The sequence below is a fragment of the Melanostigma gelatinosum genome, assembly GCF_949748355.1.
Source record: "Melanostigma gelatinosum genome assembly, chromosome: 21".
NCBI lineage: Eukaryota > Metazoa > Chordata > Actinopteri > Perciformes > Zoarcidae > Melanostigma > Melanostigma gelatinosum.
The window spans coordinates 427974-454959 of NC_136654.1; the positions used below are offsets into that span (position 1 = coordinate 427974).

Sequence of the window (26986 nt, forward strand, 5' to 3'; positions counted from 1 at the left end):
TCAAAGACAAAACTAGGAATTACTGGAGCTTGAATGTATTCTTCAGTGTGTAAAACTACGTTGACGGTGATCTTTGAAGGTTAGAAGTTCATTCAGAGCGGTATTTGACCGAGTTCAGGGTTCCTTCACAGATTCCAGATTCAAAGGGAACTCGGCTGTAAACGGCAAACGTGAAGTCATTGATTCGAAACATTGAACTCAAGGACGTCGAGACGTTCAGGTTTCTCAGATGTTCTCAGAGTTTTGTGTCAATGGTTTCTCTTCGACTTCGTGGATCTGAGTAGGAACCCTGAACATCCTTTAAGGTCGACCAGGGGAGTTTGTATTTTTAAACCTCTGCGGTGTAGTTCTGGATCACCAAGTACCTGTTGTTAAACTTTCTACTATCTGACACCGTTTCTGTAACTCCAAGTCTCCCAGATGGACTTGACAAAGTTGGAGCAGGACGCGTCCATCTTTAACCATAAACTGTTTCAAAGAGAAAGACGCTGAGCACCTGAAACCGTCAGAGACGAGGACAGCACCTGCCTGGCCTCAAATACCTGAAACCCGTTCAGTGCTCAGCAGTACGAGTAGCGTTCAACTTAAAGTCAGACATGTACTTGCTTTTGTTCAGGGGTTAAAAAATATAAAACACTTAAGACAGTCTACAATTTGCAGAGATGCCCGTTTTAAAATCAGAACAAATAGTTGGTAGTATTTTAACATACACATTCAGGTTCAAGCAAACGAGACGTTCATCTGGCTGAACAATGCGTTGCTGAGATGTGGGGGGGGAACGGGCATCGACACCATCTGATCAACGGACCAGCTGATCTCCCATAGCGTCCGTTTAAAAAAAAAGTACCCTGAAACATCAGTATCACATTCAGTGGCTAACAGATGTCGTGATACTGTGGAAAACGTTGTTTTAAGGACTCAACGTATGTCTGAACGGGTTGATGACAGGAAGTGAGGCCAGGCTTGACAGCACCTGACAGGACTCAAGACAGGAAGTGTGTTGTTGCTGTAAAATACACAAACTGAGCCTGTGGATCGATCGGCGAGCTGATGTCCCAGATCAGGACCTGACGAAACCCCCGCGACTGGTTAGCGAGCAGCCCTGGTTAGCTTAGCACCTAAAACCCAACAAGATGAACTATAGACCTGACGGTGTGCAAAAGCCTGAGCGCTGCCCCTCAAGACGTGATCACACAGGACATTATTTCATCAGCACCTTTTACAAACGGTTCCTTCAGGGACTTTGAGGAGCTTTGAGTCCTACTTTTGGGATCCAGGTGTTTACACCCTGAGGATCAGAGGAAGGCGACTTACAACTAAAAGTTCTTATTGTTGTTCTGGATCCGGATTGACGATTCCCATTCTAAGATCTCTGATTGGCTTGGTGATTAATCGATGAGGCTTTGTTTAACCAGTCGGTACACCTCAGTGGGACAAAGGGAAGGGTGTTTCATCTTCACTAAGAGAAGCTCAGTAAATGGTTGGAGGGTCGAGACTAATAATGGACAAGAGCCCTCTGGGACTCGTCCAGTTTAGTCCCAGAGGGGCCTCTTCGCCCCCCTCTCTTTGACACAACTGGGATAGTGTGATCTTAACCAAACATGCTTGACATTATTGTCATTTGTCCTTTTGGTGTCCTTCCGTATGCCGTAGACTCTTTGAGTTTGGGTTCTGATGTCAAGATGGGATTTAAGACTGGGAGAAGTAAGATCCCTTCTAGCGGGTCTGGTAACGATGTGGCTGGCTGCCCTTAAAGATTAGTAAAAGCGGTGCTGAGGATTTCATGTTTTCAAGTACGTCCTGTGTGATCAGGCTCTGGATGAGGCCTTCAGGGTTCAACAACAGGAACTCTAAGCCCCAAACCAGAGTCTTGATACCACACCTATGATGTACCATCAAAGTAGAACCAAATGTTAGGACAGAAATCAGACATCAGGATGAACACTTCTACCCACATTTGTTCCTTTAGATCATTGGGGATGCTGCGATCAATCACATAGGTGATCTCTAGATCTGATTAGAAAACTTGATTGGAACACAAAGAAGCCTTTAGTTTAAACCATCAAACAGCTGTCATCTTAAGTCCAATCTAGGTCGTTTTTCTGTTGACCTTCAGTAAAAAAGGGTTTTAAATCCTCAACATTCAGTCAGATCCCAAAGAACAGCAACTAACTGGTCATTCGTTTTGGTTTCCTCTAACGACGAATGCTCTAATTGGGTCTACGGCCTAAAGAGATGAATCGGAGCATCCCATACGTTCATTTCCTTCTGTAAAATCCAGACTGAATAGTCTCAACCTGCTGTGATGCTAACGCGATCCTCAAAATGTCGTCCCTGGTGTTAAGGTGGTTTGTAAGAACTCGAATGCTTAAATGTCTCCAAGAAGTAGTAGTGAGTAAAAGGATTAATAGTCTATGGACAGAGTTATAGTAGTTATAGAGGATCACCCATTTTGAAATGTCAGAAACCAAAGACAAGGCTGCACCTTGTGACCGACTGGGGTCACTTCCTGCTGGAAGCTGATTGGTCAGCGACATGCTCAAACAAACTTCACCTCGGTACAACAGGGTTTCTCCGCATCGGCCGGCCGGTGATCCAAAGAAACGAGTCTTCAAGAGCACTTTAAAAAAAACAAAAAAACACCTATCAAGCTAATTTCTTTTTATCCGTAGATATTCTCAGAACCGCAGACGTTGGGTCCTGAACCCAAAGTTGAGAAACTTTGAGCTCAAGCTTTAAAACGGCAGCTTTGTAAAAGGACTTTAAACTTGACAGAAACCAGCACAACATGAGACGAACGGGCTTTTCTTGGATGGAAATACACGTCGATATTCAGTCCGTTATAAAGTGCAAACCCCACCCGCACGGCATGCCAGGGATGTGAAAACCAAGCGCTCCGGAGCTGTAGATTTCTGCTTTAGTTTGTGTCGGGGTGTGTTCGAGCTTGAAAGCGGAACGGGCTGAAGGAATGGTTACACTGTGAGCATCTTGTTTGATATACGTCAGAGTTTAACAAAATACATCTTTTGGATCTGGAGGAGCTGATCGAAGGTCTGAAGAGAAACATTCTGAGCATTCAGTCTCAAGCGGCACCGTGATCAGATCTAATCATCGGATCATCCATTAAAACAGCTCTAATGCCCCTCGATAGTCCAGATTCAGTTTCAGTGCCAGTTGAACTTTACAGGAAGGAAACGCTGCAGATTTATACCGAGAAACAAATACAGATTTAATTTGGCCTTCAAAGACAAAAAGGACGCCGCTGCACAGAGAGAAGAGACTCAACTGAAGGTTGAAGAGGAAGCAAGGACACACGGGGATTCATCCGACAGACTGACGTCTACTTGTCTTTCACTTTGTTTATATTCAAGTTTTACTCTCATGTCTTTTTCAATCTCCTGTCCGTCCATTCAGTCCGTCTCAATGACCATTCGCTGTCCGTTTGGACGCCCTGGCCCCGCCCACACGTCTAGCCCCGCCCACTCACCTCCAACCACCGTGTTATGTGACTGTCGTGTCATGTGATTGTCCAGCTGTGCATTGAGCAGAAGATTGGAGGGGGGGTGGGGGTCTTATACACTGACCTGAGCTCTTTGAGACCCACAGATCAGTCTTGGTCCGTTGGTTATAGTCCCCAGTTAGCTAACGTAACCCAGTCTTAGTTTCAGGGTTCATGAGTGTGTAAACATACAGGTAGGTGTGTGTGTGATGTGTGTGTGAGATATATATATATATATATATATATATATACACACATGAGAGAGTGTGTGTGTGTGTGTCAGACTTTTGTGATCTGATTGTGGCGATCGTCTTCAAACGGCTCGTTCTCCGGGTCGGAGTCCGTGGTGTCAGAGTAGCGGTAGTGATCCGGCTCGTTGTCGCTGACATCCGGCGTCACCGAGGCCGACGTGCTGCTGGCGTCAGAGTTCGCTCCTTCCTCCACCGTCTTCGTAAAATACAGTTTTATCTGAATCACAAGAACAACGTCCACGGAGGTTATTAGGCTGTTAGATGTTATGAATAAAGAAATCACAGTTCGTCTGGTCTGTAGGAAGAACCTGGTCCACCAGGCCTTAGTCTGGTCTGTAGGAAGAACCTGGTCCACCAGGCCTTAGTCTGGTCTGTAGGAAGAACCTGGTCCACCAGGCCTTAGTCTGGTCTGTAGGAAGAACCTGGTCCACCAGGCCTTAGTCTGGCCTGTAGGAAGAACCTGGTCCAGGACGTCTTACCTTGAAGTTGGGGGAGAAGTTCCTGTTGGCCTTGTCTTTGTTGGCCTTGTCCAGGTCGGTCTTGGTCAGAGTGAGAACCAGGAAGTCTCTGTCGTTGGGTTCTCCTCCCGTCACCATCATCACCACCCCCGGGTTCTGGTGCGTCCTGTCGGTCGGGTCCAGAGGCGTCCCGGCGCTGCCGTTCTCTAGTTTGTCCAGGTCCTCCTCCGGTCCCGGGATGAAGAAGGTGTTGACCCAGAAGTGGAACATCTTCTCCTGGAGGGACAGAATCTAAAGTGATCAACGGGTCCAGCTTGTGGTCCGTCTGCCTGAAGACTCCTCACCTTCTTCATCATCTTGTTCTGCTTGTGGAAGAACTCCACCTTGATGTCTCCGCAGACAGGAAGTGGCTGTGGGAACTCAAACACCATCAGCTTATCATCCCTCCTCGTGTGGGCGGGGTTAGAGGTGTGGATCTTCACCTTCAGCTGGTAGACCACGAACTGAGGGTCTGTAACACACACACACACACACACACGTTAGTTCATGACTCAGCAAGTCACGCGCACACACCAAAAACGCACAAACACACACTCTCACTCTTACTGCAGGTGCCTCCGGTGAACATGGGGATGGTTTCAAACAGCATCTTGTGGAAGAGCAGAGCGACGGGTTTGTAGAGCAGCTGGTTCCTCAGCAGGAAGCTGTAGTAGATGACGTAACGCCGCTGACTGGGGATGGTCACGCCCTGAACACACACACACACACACACACATAAATCATGTGTACACACCATAGACGACGGTACAAACAATGAAAACAATGCCTACATGACGTTATGTTGAGCGTTGATGGAGCGGCTACAATGTTAGCTTAGCATAGCACCGATCAAACCAGGCTCCATTCAGAAGTATTTTAAAAGTCGTTTACTTGTCGTCTTGAGGAGAGAACTCAAAACATAAATTCTGACTTCTTACTAATCTGCATCATTTGTATCTGTTTATTGTGATTCGATCACAGCAGAAGTTATTTTAGGTTCAAACAGCTGTAGGAAACCAGCCGCCGTGTGTCTGCAGATGATGTCATGAACATTGACGACCGGCTGTAGACCGGCTGTAGACCGGCTGCATGTGGGCTGTTACACCGTGACTTGACCCCGGTCCTGGTGCCGGTACCTTCTTGTCCCGGGTGCGGACCTCTCCGTAGAAGTCCAGGGCCTCCTGAGCCTCCTGGAACTTGCCCCGGTGCAGCAGGTAGGCACAGATCATGACGCCCGTTCGTCCTTTTCCCGCCTTGCAGTGAATGGCGGCGACGTGCTGCTCGTCTTCACTCAGCCACTGATCCAGGTCCTCGCAGAACGGCTTGATCAGCTCCAGCTGAGGAGGGTTGTGGTCCTCAAACGGGTACTGAGCCACTGAGAGGGAGGCGAGACAGGGACAGGGACGTGAGACAGGGACAGAGACGTGAGACAGGGACAGAGACGTGAGACAGGGACGTGAGACAGGGACGTGAGACAGGGACATATGTGAGACAGGGACAGAGACGTGAGACAGGGATGTGAGACAGGGACGTGACAGAGACGTGAGACAGGGACGAGGGACAGGGACGTGAGACAGGGATGTGAGACAGGGACGTAAGACAGAGATGTGAGACAGGGATGTGAGACAGGGACGTGAGACAGAGACGTGAGACAGGGACAGATGTGAGACAGGGACAGAGACGTGAGACAGGGACGTGAGACAGGGACGCGAGACAGGGACAGAGATGTGAGACAGGGACGTGAGACAGGGACGTGAGACAGAGACAGAGACGAGAGACAGGGACGTGAGACAGAGAGAGATAGGGACAGAGACAGGGACGTGAGACAGGGACGTGGGACAGAGAGACAGGGACAGAGATGTGAGACAGGGACGTGAGACAGAGACAGAAACGTGAGACAGGGACAGAGATGTGAGACAGATATGTGAGACAGGGACGTGATACAGAGAGACAGGGACAGAGATGTGAGACAGGGACGTGAGACAGAGACAGGGACGTGAGACAGGGACGTGAGAGAGGGACGTGAGAGACAGGGACGTGAGACAGAGAGACAGGGACAGAGATGTGAGACAGGGACGTGAGACAGAGACAGAAACGTGAGACAGGGACAGAGATGTGAGACAGATATGTGAGACAGGGACGTGATACAGAGAGACAGGGACAGAGATGTGAGACAGGGACGTGAGACAGAGACAGGGACGTGAGACAGGGACGTGAGAGAGGGACGTGAGAGGGACAGGGACATGAGACAGAGACAGAAACGTGAGACAGGGACGTGAGAGGGACAGGGACAGAGACAGGGACAGAGACGTGAGACAGAGACGTGAGACAGGGACGTGAGACAGGGACGTGAGACAGGGACGTGAGACAGAGACGTGAGACAGGGACGTGAGACAGGGACAGAGACGTGAGACAGGGACGTGAGACAGAGACAGGGACGTGAGACAGGGACGTGAGAGACAGGGACGTGAGAGGGACAGGGACATGTGAGAGGGACAGGGACGTGAGAGGGACAGGGACGTGAGAGGGACAGGGACGTGAGACAGAGATGGGGACAGGGACGTGAGACAGCGATGTGAGACAGATACGTGAGACAGGGAAGGGGACGTGAGACAGAGAGACAGGGACAGAGATGTGAGACAGGGACGTGAGACAGAGACAGGGACGTGAGAGAGACAGGGACAGGGACATGAGACAGAGATGTGAGACAGGGACGTGAGAGAGACAGGGACGTGAGACAGAGACGAGAGACAGAGATTTGAGACATGGACGTGAGACAGAGACGTGAGACAGGGACGTGAGAGACAGGGACAGGGACATGAGACAGGGACATGAGACAGAGACGTGAGACAGAGACAGGGACAGACACGTGAGACAGACGTGAGACAGGGACGTGAGACAGAGACGTGAGACAGAGACGTGAGACAGGGACGTGAGAGACAGGGACAGGGACATGAGACAGGGACATGAGACAGAGACGTGAGACAGAGACAGGGACAGACACGTGAGACAGACGTGAGACAGGGACAGGGACGTGAGACAGAGACAGGGACAGGGACGTGAGACAGAGACGTGAGACAGAGACGTGAGACAGGGACGTGAGACATGAGACAGAGAGAGAGACAGGGACAGAGAGAAAGATCTGAGACAGGGATGTGAGACAGAGAGACAGACAGGGAAATGAGACAGGGACGTGAGACAGAGAGAGCGACGGACGTGAGACAGAGAGAGTGACAGGGACAGAGACAGGGACGTGAGACACTTTATTCATCTTAAACCTCCTGGAGGACGCTCACCTCGACAGTTGAACTTTGACGTGTCATAATGTCGCTCCGCACATCTGAGGACAGAGACAGACGTTACAGAGACCAGACCGAGTCATGCTAGCCGCTAACAGCTAACATCACATGTGAGGTTTGACACAACAAAATTTTGGTGACGATAAAATAAACTCAGAGACTCACAGATTGTAGATCTTGTAGTGATTCTTGTGCTTTGAGTCTAGAAACCTGAGCGACAGACAGATAGAGACAGACATCAGTGGACTACAGGTACATCCCAAGTCTCCCAAGTCTCTTCATTGCATCCCCGTTTCCCTCATTTGCGTCTTAGTCCCTCCCACCAGGGATGCAAGGAAAGGACGCAAGTGAGGGAAACTGGGATGCAATTAAGAGACTTGGGATGTACCCTCCGTCATGTGACGGTGAGGAACAGGAAGTGACCTCACCGTACGACGTCGTCGATGTTGTTCCTGTAGACGCCCTCCAGACGCTCCGCTGGGAATCCCATCGCTATGATGTTTGGATAAATGTCTGACGGCTTGTTAAGGATCTCAAACGCGTGGTTTCCTACATTTCCCACAATGCAGCTGAAGAGCTGTGAGAGTTTAACCAACAGTTCAATATCTCAGTAAATCTCTGACAGTCAGATGTCCTCTCTCTTGACCTGCAGAGGCTGCACTGCCTTGCTCCAAGGCTCCTCAGCAGCAGATATTAAAAGAGGGAGGCCCAGAATGCAACTCTCTCCTCCTCTCTCTCGTCCAATCGTCTCTCCAGTAGAGAAACGTGATGTCATCATTACTGACTGTTATTATTATTATGGGATGCTTGGAGGTCGGAAACATGTCCAACAGATTCATATAAAGAAACTATAACGAACTAACTGATGATGTCACGATCAGGTGATGACATCACCATAGAACCAGCTGATGGATGATGAAGATAACGAGGTCTGATATCTGGAAGCCCAGCAGACTCTGGACCAGGTCCGGTCCTCTTTAAAGCATCAGAGTCACCGACACATAAAGAACCAGAACCTCTACAGGAACATGAGAATATGGAATATATAGAATATGTATCGGCCATATGGAGCTCTGGTGCCTGGCGGCCATCTTTGTTTGGACAACAGAACAGACTGAGGTCCAGAAACGTGTTGAAGAAGGAGACACTCTATTATTATTATTATTATTATTATTATTATAAACAAGTTCTACCAACAGAGGAGACCAAGTCCTGTTTTAATCACAACACAGATTATTATTGTTGTAAACATTACACTGTTCTATTGTTATTATCATTATTATTGTTATCATTTGTTGGTCTTGTTGAGGATTTATATTCTGCACCAGAACATCAAATACATTTCAATAAATATCTAGATAGATGCACACACACACATATTGCATATTCATATATTATACATACATATATATTATAAATATATATATTATTTATAATATATATGAATCACACATATATACATACACACGTATATAATATATGTGTTTGTTGTATTTCAGTCTGATGCAACGCCACTAACACTGTTAGCTTAGCCTGTTAGCATCTGCTGCCTTCAAAACGATCACACAATAACACAAAAAGTGTGATTATATTATTATGACGTTTATACACCGATCCGGATGAAAACAGATCAGACATCCAGCCGACAACTGATCCGATCTGATGGTTAAAGACTGGAGACAGACAGCTAACGTTAGCTTAGCTTCAGTCCGCTGCACTACGAACTCCGTTAAGAAAACTGTCAATTTAAGACAAACTGACCGTGAACACACATGACCGTAAACACGAGATCGTTGTACGGACTACTACAAACAGTGAAACGTGAAGACGACGGAGCCGCATAACGAGCTCTCTATGCTACTTTAAGGACGTATTAAAGCGTATCGTGACCGTTCACGTTTATTCTAGAAGTGTTGATAATTACACCGAGGTCTGGTTCACGGTTTATTAAAGCACCCCGGTGAGAAGAGCAGCTCTCCATCTGCTATATATGTAATGTTTTGATATGGACTCCATCATTAAAGTACAGCATTGTTAAAGTGAGTCCTCCACAGAGAACCAGAGTACCCAGAACCAGGCTGCCCTAACCCGGTAAAAAGACCGTAAAGAGTCTATACGGCTAAAAGGATACAGGTCAGGTCCAGGTCGAAGCCGTCCTCCTGGAAACGTCTTTTATTCCTGCTCACGATCTCCTTGATTTTGATTAAAGCCGCCATTATGTCCCACTGTGAGGTCCGTTTAAACTACAGGAAAGTACCGGGCGTCCGGCTGTGTTTGTGTACGTCCTCCAGCGTCTGGATCCCGGGCAGAGAAGCTAACTAGTTAACTCGGAGCTAGCTTAGCCACAACCAGCCGGCCTTCTAGTGAAGAGTCAGCCCGGCTGTGGACGCTGTTTTGTGGGTCAGAACAAGGGGTTTCCAGGCCCCCCGCCTGGAGAAACTAGAACCATCCGGTGCTTCTTCTTCTTATCCGTTCTGAGCTCCGGTCCTCTAGACGTCCGAAGCTTCGGTCGGATTCTCGCCGACCTTCCGTCTGCAGCAGAGCCGCTGTGATTGGACGCAAAACAAATCTCTCCGAGGCGTCTTTGAGCGGAGGAAGAGAAGAAGAAGAGGCGGATAGTCAAGAGCAAGAGACATCCGGTTAACGCATTCAAAATAATGCTCTGATTTAAAACTTTTATTTATTTTGCAAAAAGTATTTTGATACATATGTTGAATACATTTATTAATCTCTATGATGCTGTGCAGATACATTTCACACAAATAAATGAAAACATAAATAAACAAATACATAAATAACAAATGGAATATATTTAATGTGCTGTTTCCAGTATTTTCAGGCATAATATATTTAGACTATACATATATTTTTAACTAAATGTATTGTTGATATACAGAAGGGCTCACTTTATAGATAAATGTATTCGTTTTTGTGTGTTTTATTATTGTATTCCATAATTATTTTCAGTTTGTATTATTATCATCATGATGTAACAATTCATGTGCTATTTAATCATAATTCAAAATTCAATTATACATTTGTATCTATAATTATTTAAATTTGTATTCGTATTTCTACTTACTAATTTAACTCGACATTTTTGTAAATAAACGTCACACGGAGCTTTTATTCTGTAGACTCGTCATTTCCTGTTATTGCGTCAATCCGTCTGACTTGATGATGCTACCTGATAGCTGCTAGCTTGATTAACAGTGAAAGTACTTATACCACACAGTAAAAATACTATGTGACAGTGAATGTACTACTACTTCAGTGTAAACATTCTCTGAAGAAAGAATTGTATTCACCAATCTAAGTAGATATTGTATTTGATTAAAAAATGATTTATTTTACTTTACCCTGAACGCACCATATTAATTCCCCCGCGCTCCAGGAGGCGGTAGTGAGTCTAAAAGCTACAATTTAAAGAAGTATAGAAGAAGAAGAACCAGCGCCCACAATACGTGAACAGGATTGAGTAAAATAATTGAAATCTCTGAAATGGCAAACTCCTTTTTTTTGTTTTATTTTATTTAGTTTAGTTTTTTGGTTTCGTTTTTGTAAGGGGATAGGTTACTCGGGTCCACACTCCAATATAGTAGGTGGCGGTAATGCACCTTTCACTGGATGCCATCCGCCATGAAGAAGAAGAAGAAGCACCTCCAAATTACCAGGGTAGGTAGAATAGAAATATACTTTCTGATCTGTCTCTTTCTTATTCGGACTGGGACCGCCTTCTCTGGATCATCAGTATGTGTGGATGTTGATGTAGCAGCATATTGTTATGTCCGGCCGACTTGATAAGCGGGGCGCCTCTTTATCTCTAAGACGGAGCTGGCAGTTGAAACTAGTTCTCTGTCAGGCTGTGTGACATTTAACTGGGGCAACAGCTGTCCTTCAGAGTTCTAATACTGTGTTCAGACGAGCGCTATGAATGCCCCGTCTGGAGTATTTGACCTTCTTGCACTAGAACTCACATATCCGCGTATAAGCTGTGTTTAACATTGAATCAATATATTTTATTTACAACACCAGACAGGGTTGTGTGAGGGATGTGGAGAAGAGGAGTCCGCTGAGCACGGAGTGGTGAGTATGAGATGATGAGGAATCATCTGAGGGAATTAGGGAGCATGAATGCTCACTGAAAGGAGTCCTGAGCATTGGTGAGAGCGCTTTTTGTTTCTTAATTCATTTTATTATTTGTTTGTTTTGTTTTGGGGTAAAGAGTGCAATTCTGTTGTCTGACTCACACTCCGGAGCAGAAGGTGGCGGTAATGCACCAATAAAATGGATACCAACCGCCGTAAAACCAGAAAAAGAACCAGCACCACCGAAGAACAAACCGCTGTGTGACGTGACTACCGGAGGTAAGCGCCGGTCACATTTGACCGGATAAACGACCGGTTTACGGTCTCACCGTCTGTTCACAAAGCGGGTTTGATACCGGCGGTGATATCTGTCGGTTCATCCGGTAAAAAGCCGCTTCGCCACCATCGGAGCGGCGGAGAAGGTCAAGCCAAAGGTAAGCTAATGCTAAGCTAACATTAGCAGCTTGTGAACAGTCGTTCAGTTTCATCATGAACTCTGAACACGAACAGACTCCGTTTAAACTTCTTCTCTTGTCTCTTGTAAAACGAGACTTTACATCTCAAAGTGATCAGCACGAGCTGCTCTTTAGAACGGCTCAGATTAATATCGACTTTTGACATCCAGGCCGTCACGTGATGAAGTAGCGATCATATTCATGTAATATATATATATTAATCATATATTTCACCAGGAGCTGCGTCCTCCTCTTCTGAAAGACGTCTTCATTCTGTTGTATGTATGTATGTAACGAGATATATATATATATAGATATATAGATATATAGATATATAGATATATATTATATTATATTATTATATAATAATAATAATAATAGGACTAAAGACTTCTCATTAACTTTAAAGGTTTTTGTAGCTCATTGAGTGTAAAATGTTATCAGACTTTTGATTTAATAAGTACGAAGATGAAATCATGTATTTAGTTCGATATTTAAACCTTCCTCTGACATGACACCTGTTTCATATCACATTGTTTCAGACTCGCTTTTATGTTTGATTTTTATTTGTTGAGACTAAATTATTTATTCTTTAATGAATTGATAAAAAAAAAAAATGTGTTAATTTGTCTCACTGATATTTCTGTTATTTCCTTTCTTTTGCTGCTTTGTCTGTCAAAACACTTGGAACTCTGGTTTTACAGGTGCAATATAAATTATTATTATTATTATTATTATTATTATTATGAATGTCTTCTCTCTGTATGAAACATCTGAGAGCAGCTGAACCACAGTGGCCAGTCTGAGACGTCTCGCCTTTAAAAACACGTTCACGTTTCCTTCAGACTGAAGATCAGAAGCTTGAAGCTGGAGCTGAATGCGGGACAGTCTAACCTGTTGTTGCTGTTGCTGCTGCAGCCCTGACCCTCACCATGGTGCTGAGGGAGGTCCCCGTGGAGAACATGGCTCGTCCTCTGGGCAGGAACGAGGTCCTCGGTCTTCTCTTCAGACTCACCATCTTTGGAGCCGTCACCTACTTCACCATCAAGTGGATGGTGGACGCCATTGACCCCACCAGGAAGCAGAAGGTGGAGGCTCAGAAACAGGTGAGGGCGGGGCTTAGAGGGACAGGTGGCAGCTCAGAAACAGGTGAGAGGGCGGGGCTTAGAGGGACAGGTGGAGGCTCAGAAACAGGTGAGGGGAACATTCAGCTGAGTTAACTTTCTTTCGTTAAATAAAATCCTGGTCACATGTTTTGATATTTTCTCCTTCAGGCCGAGAAGTTGATGCGTCAGATCGGAGTTAAAAATGTGAAGCTGTCAGAATACGAGATGAGCATCGCTGCTCACCTGGTCGACCCTCTGACCATGCAGGTAACAAACACATGAGTACTAACAGTAGTACCAATACAACACAGAACAGGAGTACTAACAGTAGTACCAATACAAGAGGTACAATACAAAGGTTGTGAGAAGTATAGTTACATTAATATTGTATTTTCAAAAAGAAGCGAGTCAATAGAATAACAGAGGACCTAAAGGGCAGCCCTGTGGAACACCAGAGTGATTAAAAACACAATATGATGCAGGTTTTACCAGCTAACCTAGTCTTGTGCTAATATACTTAGCCTCATGCTAAAGCTAACCTAGCCTTGTGCTAATATACTTAGCCTCATGCTAAAGCTAACCTAGTCTTGTGCACATATACTTACTCATGCTAAAGCTAACCTAGCCATGTGCTAATATACTTAGCCTCATGCTAACGTTTAGTTTTGTCAATAAATTAAGTTTGTTGTTGTTTTAGAGATTAGTTGTTGATGTTCATTTGGATACTTTGTGACATTTTAGTTCTGGTTCTGTTCACAAACCAACCAGAGGAGTAAACAGGAAGTCAGCTGACCTGCTGATTGGCCGGTGTTGGTGATTGTCGTTCATCAGGATCAAATAGTTCTTGTATTTATGATGGATACTAATCATTATTATTAATATTAGACGGCATAAATTATGATGATGATGGTTGCTAACGCTGGAGAGAACCTCTGTTGGTAGTTACCCTGTTGATGTGATGTCATCATAATCTATAAATAGATCACATGGAGGGACATCGCCGGTCTGGACGAGGTCATTACAGAGTTAAAGGAGACGGTGATCTTACCTGTTCAGAAGAGACACCTGTTCCAGGGCTCCAGACTACTGCAGCCTCCTAAAGGTGAGACAGGCTGTAGATCAGTGTCATGATGTCATACATTGATTGATGATGTCGTCATGGTAACAGGCGTGCTGCTTTACGGACCTCCTGGCTGTGGGAAAACACTCATCGCCAAGGCGACGGCCAAGGAGGCGGGGTTTCGCTTCATCAACCTGCAGCCGAGCACGTTGACGGACAAATGGTACGGAGAGTCTCAGAAACTAGCTGCTGCTGTCTTCTCATTGGCTGTCAAGCTGCAGCCGTCAATCATCTTCGTGGACGAGATCGGTGAGACACACACACACATACAGACCTGTCAATCAAAGGAGGGGCGTGGTCTGAATCATGAGTTTAAAGCTGTGTTAGTTGTTGTTCCCTCTGTACAGAGCTAGGCTAACTGTCTCCATCTGTTTCCAGTCTTTATGCTAAGCTAACTAAATGTTGAACTGTTCCTTTAACAGACTCGTTCCTGAGGAGCCGGTCCAGCTCGGACCACGAAGCCACGGCCATGATGAAGGCCCAGTTCATGAGTCTGTGGGACGGACTGGACACAGACCACCACTGTCAGGTACAGACAGACAGGTGGAGAGAGAGACAGATGGGTAGAGAGAGAGAGAGAGAGACAGACAGACTGGTAGAGAGAGAGAGAGAGACAGACAGCCAGACATGTAGAGAGAGAGAGACAGACGGGGGGAGAGAGCGAGAGAGAGACAGACAGACAGACAGACATGTAGAGAGAGAGAGAGACGGGTAGAGAGAGAGAGAGAGAGACAGACAGACATGTAGAGAGAGAGACAGACGGGTAGAGAGAGAGACAGACGGGTAGAGAGAGAGAGAGAGACAGACGGGTAGAGAGAGAGAGAGAGAGAGAGACAGACGGGTAGAGAGAGACAGACGGGGGGAGAGAGCGAGAGAGAGACAGACAGACATGTAGAGAGAGAGAGAGACGGGTAGAGAGAGAGAGAGAGAGAGAGACAGACAGACATGTAGAGAGAGAGACAGACGGGTAGAGAGAGAGAGAGACAGACATGTAGAGAGAGAGACAGACGGGTAGAGAGAGAGAGAGACAGGTAGAGAGAGAGAGAGAGACAGGTAGAGAGAGAGACAGACAGGTAGAGAGAGAGACAGACGGGTAGAGAGAGAGAGAGACAGACATGTAGAGAGAGAGACAGACGGGTAGAGAGAGAGAGAGACAGGTAGAGAGAGAGAGACAGACAGACAGACAGACATGTAGAGAGAGAGACAGACGGGTAGAGAGAGAGAGAGAGACAGACATGTAGAGAGAGACAGACGGGTAGAGAGAGAGAGAGACAGGGAGAGAGAGAGAGACAGACAGACAGGTAGAGAGAGAGAGAGAGACAGACAGACAGGTAGAGAGAGAGAGACAATAATAATAAGTCTGTTCTTGATGATGTCGTCATGTGTGTCAGGTGATCATCATGGGAGCCACCAATCGTCCTCAAGACCTGGACTCTGCTATTCTGAGGAGGATGCCCACCAGGTTCCACATCAACCAGCCTGTAAGTACTCCTAGTGACTCCCATCAGACCAGAACCTAGACCTGGACCAGAGTCTGGTTCTAACCGAGATACTTCAATTTCAAAATAAGAGCCCTGGTTTGTTTTGTTCCTTCAGAGTACGAGTCAGAGAGAACAGATCCTCAAACTGATCCTGGAGAACGAGAGCGTGAGTCCCTCGAACGCACCGTGTGGCCTTCACTGACACTCTGTAAACATCACAAGCTTAAAAATCAGATGGAAATACCCAGGATCCTCCTCTCCGAGACCCATACAACCTCTGTCCACGTTCTGATCTCTCGCTCGCTCTCTCTCTCTGCAGGTGGACCTGTCTGTTGACCTGGTTGGCGTTGCCAAAGAGACGGACGGTTTCTCAGGAAGTGACCTCAGAGAGATGTGTCGTGACGCCGCTCTGCTCTGTGTCCGAGACTTCGTCCACACGCAGAACGACAGGTACCCGTCTGTCTGATACCGTTTTAATTTAATATAATCTATCAAATGTTTTGTCTTTGATCAATAAACATCACTGTCTGTCTGTCTCTCTCTACCTGTCTGTCTCTCTACCCCTACCTGTCTCTCTCAGTCCATCAGAGGACTTCATCCGTCCGATCCATCAGTTAGACCTTCAGAAGGCGATCGGTAAGATGAAGAAATCCAAGATGGCCGGCGGTCACAGCGCTCTGCTGCACGCCGCTCTGGACTGAACACACACACACACACACACACACACACCGTGTGATGACATCAGCTTTGCCTGCAGTCGTGGGTTTGATTCCCGACGTACCCGTTTGTGCCACTTCTCAGAAATAGAAATAAAAACATGAAACAAACTTGCTTTGAGAATCTTTTAAAATAATAAGAATGAATTCTTGTTACGTCTCCTCTCATTAGGTTCTACTGTATGCGAGTACTACACTACCCATGAGCCTCAGCAGCTGTGACATCAGAGAACTAAACTCAAAACAGAACAGGTTAAGATCTCTGGATTTTCCATTGACTTCTACAGACTTGCTTGATCTTTTATTGTGAAAAGGGTTAGGGTTATGAAAATTATTAGTAAATAAGTTATAAAAGCAGCGACGCGTTCATGAAGTGTACTTTATTATTATGTTATGTTTGAATGTTTACAGAGCTGGTCTGGTTTGTATTTTGTGATAAAATAATTTCTTGATTCAATAACTCGTTTGGTCCAAATATATATTCATTAAGATAATAATAAAACACAAGATATGGAATATAAAGTTCTTAATCTACGACAGTAATCGATTCTTTGATCTCTTTATTTTACACTTCCTGTTAACTGATGGACAATGAAATAAACTTGTTAAAACATAACATTCTGTGAATAAACATTTTAAGTAATAAATCTAAAGTATCAAACTTCAAAGAAATGCATTATTTCAAACTGTTCCACAAGACAAAGTACAATATAAATCTTTATATGTAAAGTCAGAACGTCCTGAAACGTTAAACAGGAAGTTAAATGTTTAGAAGCTTTAGAAACATGTAATTAATATTTAGCAGCCAAATCAAATAGTTTACAGAATGTTTAACTTTTGTTTCTCTATAATAAAATAAATACTTGTAGTCCATGAATATGAGACATGAGTTTATAGCGGATTAAAGTGAAGGTTAGCAACAACTCTCAGGTACACTTAAGGTGGACTGACCTTTAAGGTGGACCAAGTAGTTCTTAAAGTGAGATGCTTTCATGGTTTTGTAACTTTCATTCACGGCGTTGACTAGTGATTAACATACCGTGATAATTGAAATGTATAACTTAATTCATAAATTAGTTTGTTTGGCTGCGTCGATGGCGGGCAACATGTTTCTTCACATTTTATCTCCAAAAATAAACAATAACACGAAACACTCCGTTCTTCTTCTTCACGAGTGAAAACGTTTATTAAAGCTTTTCAGTGAAAACATTTGGTATCGTTCTGCAGTAACAGGAAGTCAAAGAAAGAAGAGTGAACCCTGACGTCCCTTTAAAAAGCTGAGGCTCCATCAACAATGACAGAAGATAAAACGATTCTCCCTGAAGACACAAAGCGCCTCTATCTCCTCAACGGGACTCTTATTGTGAAAAACCTCCACACAGTCAGTTGATCACAGCATCCTCTGGTGTCCGTTAGAGGAACTGCAGCTTTAAATAAAACCGATTAAATGATCATTTCAATAAATACAGAATAAAAACAGATGAAGCCTGAAGTCACCAACAAAAAACTATTTTCTGAAGTGACTCTTAAAGATTAAAGGGTCACTTCACCAAAATAAAAGACGCAAAAGAAGGTCAGTAATATCTGTGACGCTCTTTTATCCTCAAGTTATTAATGAATCGTCACGGAAATAAATAAGAAATGATGAAATAACATTTTAAATAGTATTTTTATAATTAATACAATTCATTAAATGCTTATTAAATCGTATTTCTGTGTTTGACGCCAGATGTGAAAACGTGAAGAAGAAACTGCAGGTTTATGAGATTGAAAAATTTGAAACAAAATATTTTTAAAACTTTTAAAAGCATCTCAGTGGACGACTTTGGGACCTTAATCCAGAAGAAATGTGGACGCTCGTCAACAGAGACGAATAAAGTTTGATCCCGTTTGAACATTTAAAAGATCATTTTACGTTCAAGAAAGTGTCAGTTTGTCATAAAACAGTAAAAGACTGTAAAACATACGTCTTTAGACAGACATCACGTTCTCTCTGAAGATACGATGTTCTGACATCGCTACGTTCACAGTGACGAGACGAAGTTCAACACTAAACTAAATGAAGCTGCAATGAACTGAAAAGATCTTTTAAGCGATCAGACATTGACTGTCTCTCTCCGATGACTACTGCTCACATGTCATTGGTTGACACAGGAAAGGGGCGGGGCTTGCAGAGGTCGACGCGGCGAAACAGCTTTGATGCAAACAAATATCCGTTTTTTACCTTTAAAACCCTTTTTAGTATTTGAAGAAGAACTCATGACGTGATATTAAAGCAGACGGATTGATGAATCTGTTGTTACTGAACATTAAAAAGCGTCTGTTCAGTTTGTCCCCAGCAGGAGGCGCTGAGCTGTGGACACTAGTTTCAGTAAATCGATGTATTGATTAAGGCCTCGTGTCTTCGCCGTGTCTACCTTCCGCCTCAGAGTTCAATGTTTGGTCCCCGGCCGCCGCTCGTCCCCTCGCACTCCCTGTGGAAGTCGCAGCCGTCCAGCAGCTGGCGGTACACGGCCCGGACGTCCCGGTACAGCGGCGCGTCCTCCGTCTCCAGACCCGGGAATCGAACCGGCGACTCGTTGACGAGCAGCTGCAGCCGTGGGCCTCGCTGGCAGTCGTACAGGACGAAGAGCAGGTTTGCGGCGTACGGGACGATGAGACCGGACCGGAAGCTTCTGCCTGAGAACCACAGAAGAAGAACGTCAGGCGGATCGTGCCTTCCTCTGATTGGACGTGGGGGGCGGGGCTTCCTACCGTGCTGCGAGTGGTAATTGTCAGCGGTGGGCGGAGTCTCGTCCTTGTAGAGTCCCAGCAGAGCGAGGAGGGGGAGGAGCGTCTCGGCGTGACCAATCAGGATGGAGGCCGGCTCAGGAGGAGCGTCGGTGGACCTGATGACAATAAAGTTCATTCAAAGCACACTTCTGTCAGCTTCCTGTCCTCTGTGATCCTTCAGAATAAGAGTTTGAATTCACAGTTTACAGATTCATCACGGATCATTTTAAATTATCATGATACAAATTGAAATAATAATATTAGTTTATACTATTACAAATAATGATAATTTATAGTAATATTAATATTAGTAATAATTATTATTACAATGATGATAAAGGTTTATGTAATAATTATTATAATCTATAAATCATGAATATGACTTCATAATAATACATATAACACTAGATACATATTAGTTGATAAGTATTGTTATGACAATGATAAAGTTTCTAATATAATAATACTGAATTCATAATAACAACTCGTATGTTCCTGTGAGGTCACAGACCTGCGGGGACGTCCAGCTCTGTCCAGAGTCCTGAAGACGTGATGGAACAGAGGACAGCTGGACAGACTGTTGATCACATGACCATGAAAACGCATCCAGTACTGCTTCAGGTCAGACTTGTACTCCAACACCTGCACATCACATGTTATGAAGATTAACTATTATAACACAAGAAGATTGAAAGCTCCACTGATCAATACCTCTGACTAATAATGGATCGATACTACATCATTTATTTGAATCAACATCCTGTGACTGAAAATACTTTTTAGTTCCATGAAATATTATTTCATCCTCTGCCAACGATGATTCTAGCTTTGAACCGGATAATTATCGCCGTTATTTTCGTGATTCTTCATAAAGGTGAGCAGATACCGATGATTTTTTCCGGTGAAGTGAACTGGTGTGTTGCCGTTGTTGGCTCACAGCTTTGTATTGGTTTCACGGAGAGAAAAACCGAATTCATGAGTTCTGCGTCGAATTCTAATGCTCGGCGATGTATTGATTAGCCGTTAGCTTGTTGTTCGAATAGCGAAGCGCAGTAAATAAAACGCAGATTTGAGTCCAGGAATACGTGGTTGCTTATATTAGTCGTGTATAGTTGTGTTTGGAGTGTGTAAAAAGTGACTTATATGATCGTGTTGCCCATACGTTGCTGTTTAATCCGGTATATAAAATGTACACATGCACAATAATCGCGATCAAAAGGAGCATTTTATGGACGACATTTGCAATCCCCTCTAAGCCCGAGAGCCCCCAAATTTGGGGGCGTCATGTGCAAGTGTGACTAGACGGCACAAAAATCACCTTCAAAATAAAAGCACAGGATTTAAAAAAGAAAAAAATGTTTTCAGGCACCACCAGTTGAGAATCACTGCTTTAAAGTATTTATGGTTCTACGTATATTAATCAGACCAGAGATCCTCTGTGAGAGAAGACGCTCGACTCGGGCTCTTTTATTTGGAATTTCTTACCTTTGCATCGTCTTCATCAAACAGGAAACACCACGAGGAGTGAAGAGATTTGATGGAGAGCTCGTAGGAACACAAGAAAAAGGCAGCTTCTACCAGATCTACAGGAGACACAGAGGGACACACGTCAATCTACAGGAGACACAGAGGGACAAACTTCAAGAGACCAGACCAGAGACCAGTGGCTCCGTTTACGCTGAGCAAAAATATGAATTAGCATATTTAGAATAAAGCAAGAATCTAAAGTCAAAGTTCTGAGAACTAATTTCAAGATAATAGAATGAATAAAGTCCAAAACCTGTAAGTAAAACCAAGTGAGAAAACTTTGTGTGTGTAAGTGCGTGAGTGTGTGTGAGCGTGCAAGAGTGTATCTCTCTCCGACTGAGTCTGACCTGGTGTGAGAGTGCAAGTGTGTGAGTGAGTGTGTGCGAGAGTGAGTGTGAGTGTGTGAGTGTGCGTGCGAGAGTGCGAGCGTGAGTGCGAGTGAGTGCGCGTGTATGAGTGCGAGTGTGCGAGTGTATCTCTCGCTCTCTGAGTGAGTCTGACCTGGTGTGAGAGCGTCCTGATGAAGACCTAGTCTCTCCTCCACCCTCCTCCTCACAGTCTTCATCTCTTCTCCATGTTTGAACTTCTCGACCTCCATCAGAGCCGTGAGGTTCTTCTCCACGCCCTCCACGTAACCACGGCACCGCTCGAAGAAACGCATCAAATCATCGTCCAGCTGGTGAGTTAGCTCTGTAACAGAACACTACTACTGTAACAGAGCACTACTACTGTAACAGAGCACTACTACTGTAACAGAGCACTACTACTGTAACAGAGCACTACTACTGTAACAGAGCACTACTACTGTAACAGAGCACTACTACTGTAACAGAACACTACTACTGTAACAGAGCACTACTACTGTAACAGAGCACTACTACTGTAACAGAGCACTACTGCTGTAACAGAACACTACTACTGTAACAGAACACTACTACTGTAACAGAACACTACTGCTGTAACAGAGCACTACTGCTGTAACAGAACACTACTACTGTAACAGAGCACTACTACTGTAACAGAACACTACTACTGTAACAGAACACTACTACTGTAACAGAACACTACTACTGTAACAGAGCACTAGTGCTGTAACAGAACACGACTACTGTAACAGAGCACTACTACTGTAACAGAGCACTACTACTGTAACAGAACACGACTACTGTAACAGAACACGACTACTGTAACAGAACACTACTACTGTAACAGAACACTACTACTGTAACAGAGCACTACTGCTGTAACAGAACACGACTACTGTAACAGAACACGACTACTGTAACAGAACACGACTACTGTAACAGAACACTACTACTGTAACAGAACACTACTACTGTAACAGAGCACTACTGCTGTAACAGAACACGACTACTGTAACAGAGCACTACTACTGTAACAGAGCACTACTGCTGTAACAGAACACTACTACTGTAACAGAACACTACTACTGTAACAGAACACTACTACTGTAACAGAGCACTACTGCTGTAACAGAACACGACTACTGTAACAGAACACTACTACTGTAACAGAACACTACTACTGTAACAGAGCACTACTGCTGTAACAGAGCACTACTACTGTAACAGAACACTACTACTGTAACAGAGCACTACTGCTGTAACAGAACACGACTACTGTAACAGAACACTACTACTGTAACAGAGCACTACTACTGTAACAGAGCACTACTACTGTAACAGAACACTACTGCTATAACAGAGCACTACTACTGTAACAGAACACTACTACTGTAACAGAGCACTACTACTGTAACAGAGCACTACTGTAACAGAGCAGTACTACTGTAACAGAGCACTACTACTGTAACAGAACACTACTACTGTAACAGAACACTACTACTGTAACAGAGCACTACTGCTGTAACAGAACACGACTACTGTAACAGAGCACTACTACTGTAACAGAGCACTACTGCTGTAACAGAACACTACTACTGTAACAGAACACTACTACTGTAACAGAACACTACTACTGTAACAGAGCACTACTGCTGTAACAGAACACGACTACTGTAACAGAACACTACTACTGTAACAGAACACTACTACTGTAACAGAGCACTACTGCTGTAACAGAGCACTACTACTGTAACATAACACTACTACTGTAACAGAGCACTACTGCTGTAACAGAACACGACTACTGTAACAGAACACTACTACTGTAACAGAACACTACTACTGTAACAGAGCACTACTACTGTAACAGAGCACTACTACTGTAACAGAACACTACTGCTATAACAGAGCACTACTACTGTAACAGAACACTACTACTGTAACAGAGCACTACTACTGTAACAGAGCACTACTGTAACAGAGCAGTACTACTGTAACAGAGCACTACTACTGTAACAGAACACTACTACTGTAACAGAACACTACTACTGTAACAGAGCACTACTGTAACAGAGCACTACTACTGTAACAGAGTACTACTACTGTAACAGAGCACTACTACTGTAACAGAGCACTACTACTGTAACAGAACACTACTACTGTAACAGAGCACTACTACTGTAACAGAGCACTACTGCTGTAACAGACTACTGTAACAGAGCACTACTGCTGTAACAGAACACTACTACTGTAACAGAACACTACTACTGTAACAGAACACTACTACTGTAACAGAGCACTACTACTGTAACAGAGCACTACTACTGTAACAGAACACTACTACTGTAACAGAGTACTACTACTGTAACAGAACACTACTACTGTAACAGAGTACTACTACTGTAACAGAGCACTACTACTGTAACAGAACACTACTACTGTAACAGAGTACTACTACTGTAACAGAACACTACTACTGTAACAGAGTACTACTACTGTAACAGAGCACTACTACTGTAACAGAGCACTACTACTGTAACAGACTACTGTAACAGAGTACTACTACTGTAACAGAGCACTACTACTGTAACAGAGTACTACTACTGTAACAGAACACTACTGTAACAGAACACTACTACTGTAACAGAACACTACTACTGTAACAGAGTACTACTACTGTAACAGAGCACTACTACTGTAACAGACTACTGTAACAGAGTACTACTACTGTAACAGAGCACTACTACTGTAACAGAGCACTACTACTGTAACAGACTACTGTAACAGAGTACTACTACTGTAACAGAACACTACTACTGTAACAGAGTACTACTACTGTAACAGAGCACTACTACTGTAACAGAGCACTACTACTGTAACAGAGTACTACTACTGTAACAGAGCACTACTACTGTAACAGACTACTGTAACATAACACTACTACTGTAACAGACTACTGTAACAGAGTACTACTACTGTAACAGAACACTACTACTGTAACAGAACACTACTATTGTAACAGAGTACTTCCACAGTGAGGTATTAGTAGAGCTTGACCTCTGACCTCTGCGTCTCCAGTGACGCTGCAGACCTTCCTGAAACGCCTCCACGCTGCTCACACAGCGATGCTTAGAGCTGCTCCTCAAACTGATCCTCCTCATGTTCTCCTCACAGAGGAGAGACGGGAACAACAGGGACAGACGCACAGACAGCTGACGGAGGTCCTCCCTACCCTTCATCACCAGCTGACCTGAGGAGAAGGAGAGAGGAGAAGGAGAGAGGAGAAGGGAGAGGAGAAGGAGAGAGGAGGGAGAGGAGAAGGAGAGAGGAGGGAGAGGAGAAGGAGAGAGGAGGGAGAGGAGAGAGGAGAAGGGAGAGGAGAAGGAGAGAGGAGGGAGAGGAGGAGAGGGGAGGGAGAGGAGAAGGAGAGAGGAGGGAGAGGAGGAGAGAGAGGAGAGAAGGAGAGAGGAGGGAGAGGAGAGAGGAGAAGGAGAGAGGAGGGAGAGGAGGAGAGAGAGGAGAGAAGGAGAGAGGAGGGAGAGGAGAGAGGAGAAGGAGAGGAGGAGGGAGAGGAGAAGGAGAGGAGGGAGAGGATGGAGAGGAGGAGAGAGGAGGGAGAGGAGGAGGAGGAGGGAGAGGATGGAGAGGAGGAGAGAGGAGGGAGAGGAGAAGGAGAGAGGAGGGAGAGGAGGAGAGAGAGGAGAGAAGGAGAGAGGAGGGAGAGGAGAAGGAGAGGATGAGGGAGAGGAGAAGGAGAGGAGGGAGAGGAGGAGGAGGAGGGAGAGGATGGAGAGGAGGAGAGGAGGGAGAGGAGAAGGAGAGAGGAGGAGGAGGGAGAGGAGGAGAGAGGAGGGAGAGGAGAAGGAGGAGGGAGAGGATGGAGAGGAGGAGAGAGGAGGGAGAGGAGAAGGAGAGAGGAGGAGGAGGGAGAGGAGGGAGAGGAAGAGGATCATTTCATATTATTATTCTCAGTATCTCTACTGTTGGACCCCCCGGTGCTCACCGTCCATGTCTTCGGTGTACCAGTTCTCCCATCTCTGGAGGTCCTGGAGCCAGGTTCCAGACCCTCTGGACCAGGTTCCGGACCCCCCTAACCCTCCGGACCCTCTGGTCGCTTCTCTCCGGACCAGCTCGCTAAGGCTCTGGATCCTCCGGATGTTCTTGACGGTCGGGTACCGGCTCCCGTGCCGGATGACGGCGGTGAGGTGGACCGGAGAGCATCGCTCGGAGGTCGGAGGTCTCAACACGGAAGTGTTCACGGACAACGCGTCACGCAGCACGTGCGGGTTCACGTCCTCGTAGCGGGTCTTGGTTCCGAAGAACGCGGCGATGTTTGGGACGTCTGGTAGCGAGAGAGAGGAGCAGGAGAGGCGGGTCAGGAGCACACTTAGAGCCGCTAACAGGAGCCTGTTCCTGGGGGGAGAACCGGAGAACATGTCGAAGGTTCTTTAACGGAACCTTTGTTGATGTTCCGGGTTCATCTGTCGTTCAACACAAAACGATCCCGGAGTTTTTAAACACAGATTATTCTACATAAAACTACAACTTATAACAGAATACGAGTACAAATACACTATAAAAATATACTTATACTGCGTATGAACTCGTTTAAAAATATTAGTTTGACTTCGTTTAGCTCCAGAAACCGGAAACGTGCCCACGTCATGTTTCCGTTAATTAGCCAACATCCGGTGGATGTGATACAAAATAAAAGCCGATAAAAGAAACAACAGTTTCAAAATAAAAGGTTCGTTGCCAAACGCTTTCAGTTCAGCATCTCAAAATATTTATTTATAGATTTCATAAATGCATCTTTGGAAAAACTATAAATAAAAAGAAACCGAAGTGTGCAGCAAATAAAGAAACACAAAGTACACACACAGTAAGAGAACATGCTAATTATACTACCAACAGTCATGTACTAGTACTCCCTCTGTGGCTACTACTACTACTACTACTACAACTAGCCCTTCAGTCCCTTCAACCTCTCTCCTCTTCTCATGTGAGGGTCAAAGTGTTCACACTGTGAAGAACTCTGAGGATCAATGTGTGTCAATGTGTGTCAATGTGTGTTAATGTGTGTCAATGTATGTCAATGTGTGTCAATGTGTGTCAATGTATGTCAATGTGTGTCAATGTTTGCTCCTGGTCCTGTATGACCCTGGTCCTGGTCCTGTTTGCTTCTGGTCCTGTATGCTCCTGGTCCTGGTCCTGTTTGCTTCTGGTCCTGTATGCTCCTGGTCCTGGTCCTGTTTGCTTCTGGTCCTGTATGCTCCTGGTCCTGGTCCTGTTTGCTCCTGGTCCTGTTTGCTCCTGGTCCTGTATGACCCTGGTCCTGGTCCTGTTTGCTTCTGGTCCTGTATGACCCTGGTCCTGGTCCTGTTTGCTTCTGGTCCTGTATGCTCCTGGTCCTGGTCCTGTTTGCTCCTGGTCCTGTTTGCTCCTGGTCCTGGTCCTGTTTGCTCCTGGTCCTGTTTGCTCCTGGTCCTGTATGACCCTGGTCCTGGTCCTGTTTGCTCCTGGTCCTGTATGACCCTGGTCCTGGTCCTGTTTGCTCCTGGTCCTGTTTGACCCTGGTCCTGGTCCTGTTTGCTCCTGGTCCTGTATGACCCTGGTCCTGGTCCTGTTTGCTCCTGGTCCTGTTTGCTCCTGGTCCTGTATGACCCTGGTCCTGGTCCTGTTTGCTCCTGGTCCTGTTTGACCCTGGTCCTGGTCCTGTTTGCTCCTGGTCCTGTATGACCATGGTCCTGGTCCTGTTTGCTCCAGGTCCTGTTTGCTCCTGGTCCTGGTCCTGTTTGCTCCTGGTCCTG

At 45.2% G+C, this 26986-nt stretch overlaps 3 protein-coding genes across 11 annotated transcripts in view; 1 reads left to right on the forward strand and 2 right to left on the reverse strand.

Moving 5' to 3' along the window:
• ptenb (phosphatase and tensin homolog B) overlaps positions 1–10108 on the reverse strand; it is an 11805-nt gene extending 1697 nt beyond the window's left edge. Inside the window, exons 1-9 of one of the 2 annotated variants that reach the window (XM_079293655.1) lie at positions 9678–10108; positions 7975–8059; positions 7712–7756; positions 7544–7587; positions 5384–5622; positions 4815–4956; positions 4553–4719; positions 4230–4484; positions 1–3967 (exon numbers count right to left, since the gene is read on the reverse strand). The exon at positions 1–3967 is cut by the window's left edge and continues 1697 nt beyond it. In XM_079293655.1, the coding sequence (XP_079149781.1) occupies positions 3779–3967; positions 4230–4484; positions 4553–4719; positions 4815–4956; positions 5384–5622; positions 7544–7587; positions 7712–7756; positions 7975–8059; positions 9678–9762 (1251 nt within the window). In that variant the 5' untranslated portion in view covers positions 9763–10108 and the 3' untranslated portion in view covers positions 1–3778. Of the gene's footprint in view, positions 3968–4229; positions 4485–4552; positions 4720–4808; positions 4957–5383; positions 5623–7543; positions 7588–7711; positions 7757–7974; positions 8060–9677 lie in introns of both variants that reach the window. The other variant, XM_079293654.1, reaches the window with a different exon arrangement.
• A 962-nt stretch (positions 10109–11070) lies between these two features.
• On the forward strand, positions 11071–17081 carry atad1b (ATPase family AAA domain containing 1b). 8 transcript variants are annotated; one of them, XM_079293646.1, is made up of 12 exons: positions 11071–11221; positions 11582–11632; positions 11772–11913; positions 13008–13195; positions 13364–13462; positions 14177–14297; positions 14364–14564; positions 14738–14844; positions 15707–15796; positions 15912–15962; positions 16116–16246; positions 16377–17081. In XM_079293646.1, exons 1-12 carry the CDS (start codon positions 11174–11176, stop codon positions 16495–16497), a joined length of 1350 nt encoding a protein of 449 aa, XP_079149772.1. In that variant the 5' UTR covers positions 11071–11173; the 3' UTR covers positions 16498–17081. The 8 variants fall into 8 exon arrangements, with proteins under 8 accessions (XP_079149772.1, XP_079149775.1, XP_079149777.1 ...); XM_079293649.1 differs by having other exon boundaries at positions 11081–11221; positions 11772–12068; positions 16377–17077; XM_079293650.1 differs by having other exon boundaries at positions 11082–11221; positions 12935–13195; positions 16377–17077.
• Positions 17082–17699: 618 nt separating this feature from the next.
• minpp1b (multiple inositol-polyphosphate phosphatase 1b) lies at positions 17700–25831 on the reverse strand. The gene is made up of 7 exons (XM_079293645.1): positions 25180–25831; positions 24241–24426; positions 21313–21501; positions 20770–20867; positions 19796–19926; positions 19267–19400; positions 17700–19191 (listed from the first exon to the last, which is right to left on the reverse strand). The coding sequence occupies exons 1-7, from the start codon at positions 25610–25612 to the stop codon at positions 18938–18940; spliced, it is 1425 nt and encodes a 474-aa protein (XP_079149771.1). The 5' UTR covers positions 25613–25831; the 3' UTR covers positions 17700–18937.
• Positions 25832–26986: the final 1155 nt, after the last annotated feature.

Bases quoted from the DNA above. Each gene is read 5' to 3' on its own strand.
- atad1b (XM_079293646.1), top strand. From the start codon at position 11,174: ATGCCATCCGCCATGAAGAAGAAGAAGAAGCACCTCCAAATTACCAGG. The intron at 13,196-13,363 runs GTGAGGGCGGGG...TTTCTCCTTCAG, and splicing joins AGGTGGAGGCTCAGAAACAG to GCCGAGAAGTTGATGCGTCA. The intron at 15,963-16,115 runs GTGAGTCCCTCG...CTCTCTCTGCAG, and splicing joins TGATCCTGGAGAACGAGAGC to GTGGACCTGTCTGTTGACCT.
- minpp1b (XM_079293645.1), bottom strand. From the start codon at position 25,612: ATGTTCTCCGGTTCTCCCCCCAGGAACAGGCTCCTGTTAGCGGCTCTA. The intron at 19,927-20,769 runs GTAAGAAATTCC...TGTGATGTGCAG, and splicing joins TTGATGAAGACGATGCAAAG to GTGTTGGAGTACAAGTCTGA. The intron at 19,401-19,795 runs GTCTGTGACCTC...TATTGTCATCAG, and splicing joins AGAGCTGGACGTCCCCGCAG to GTCCACCGACGCTCCTCCTG.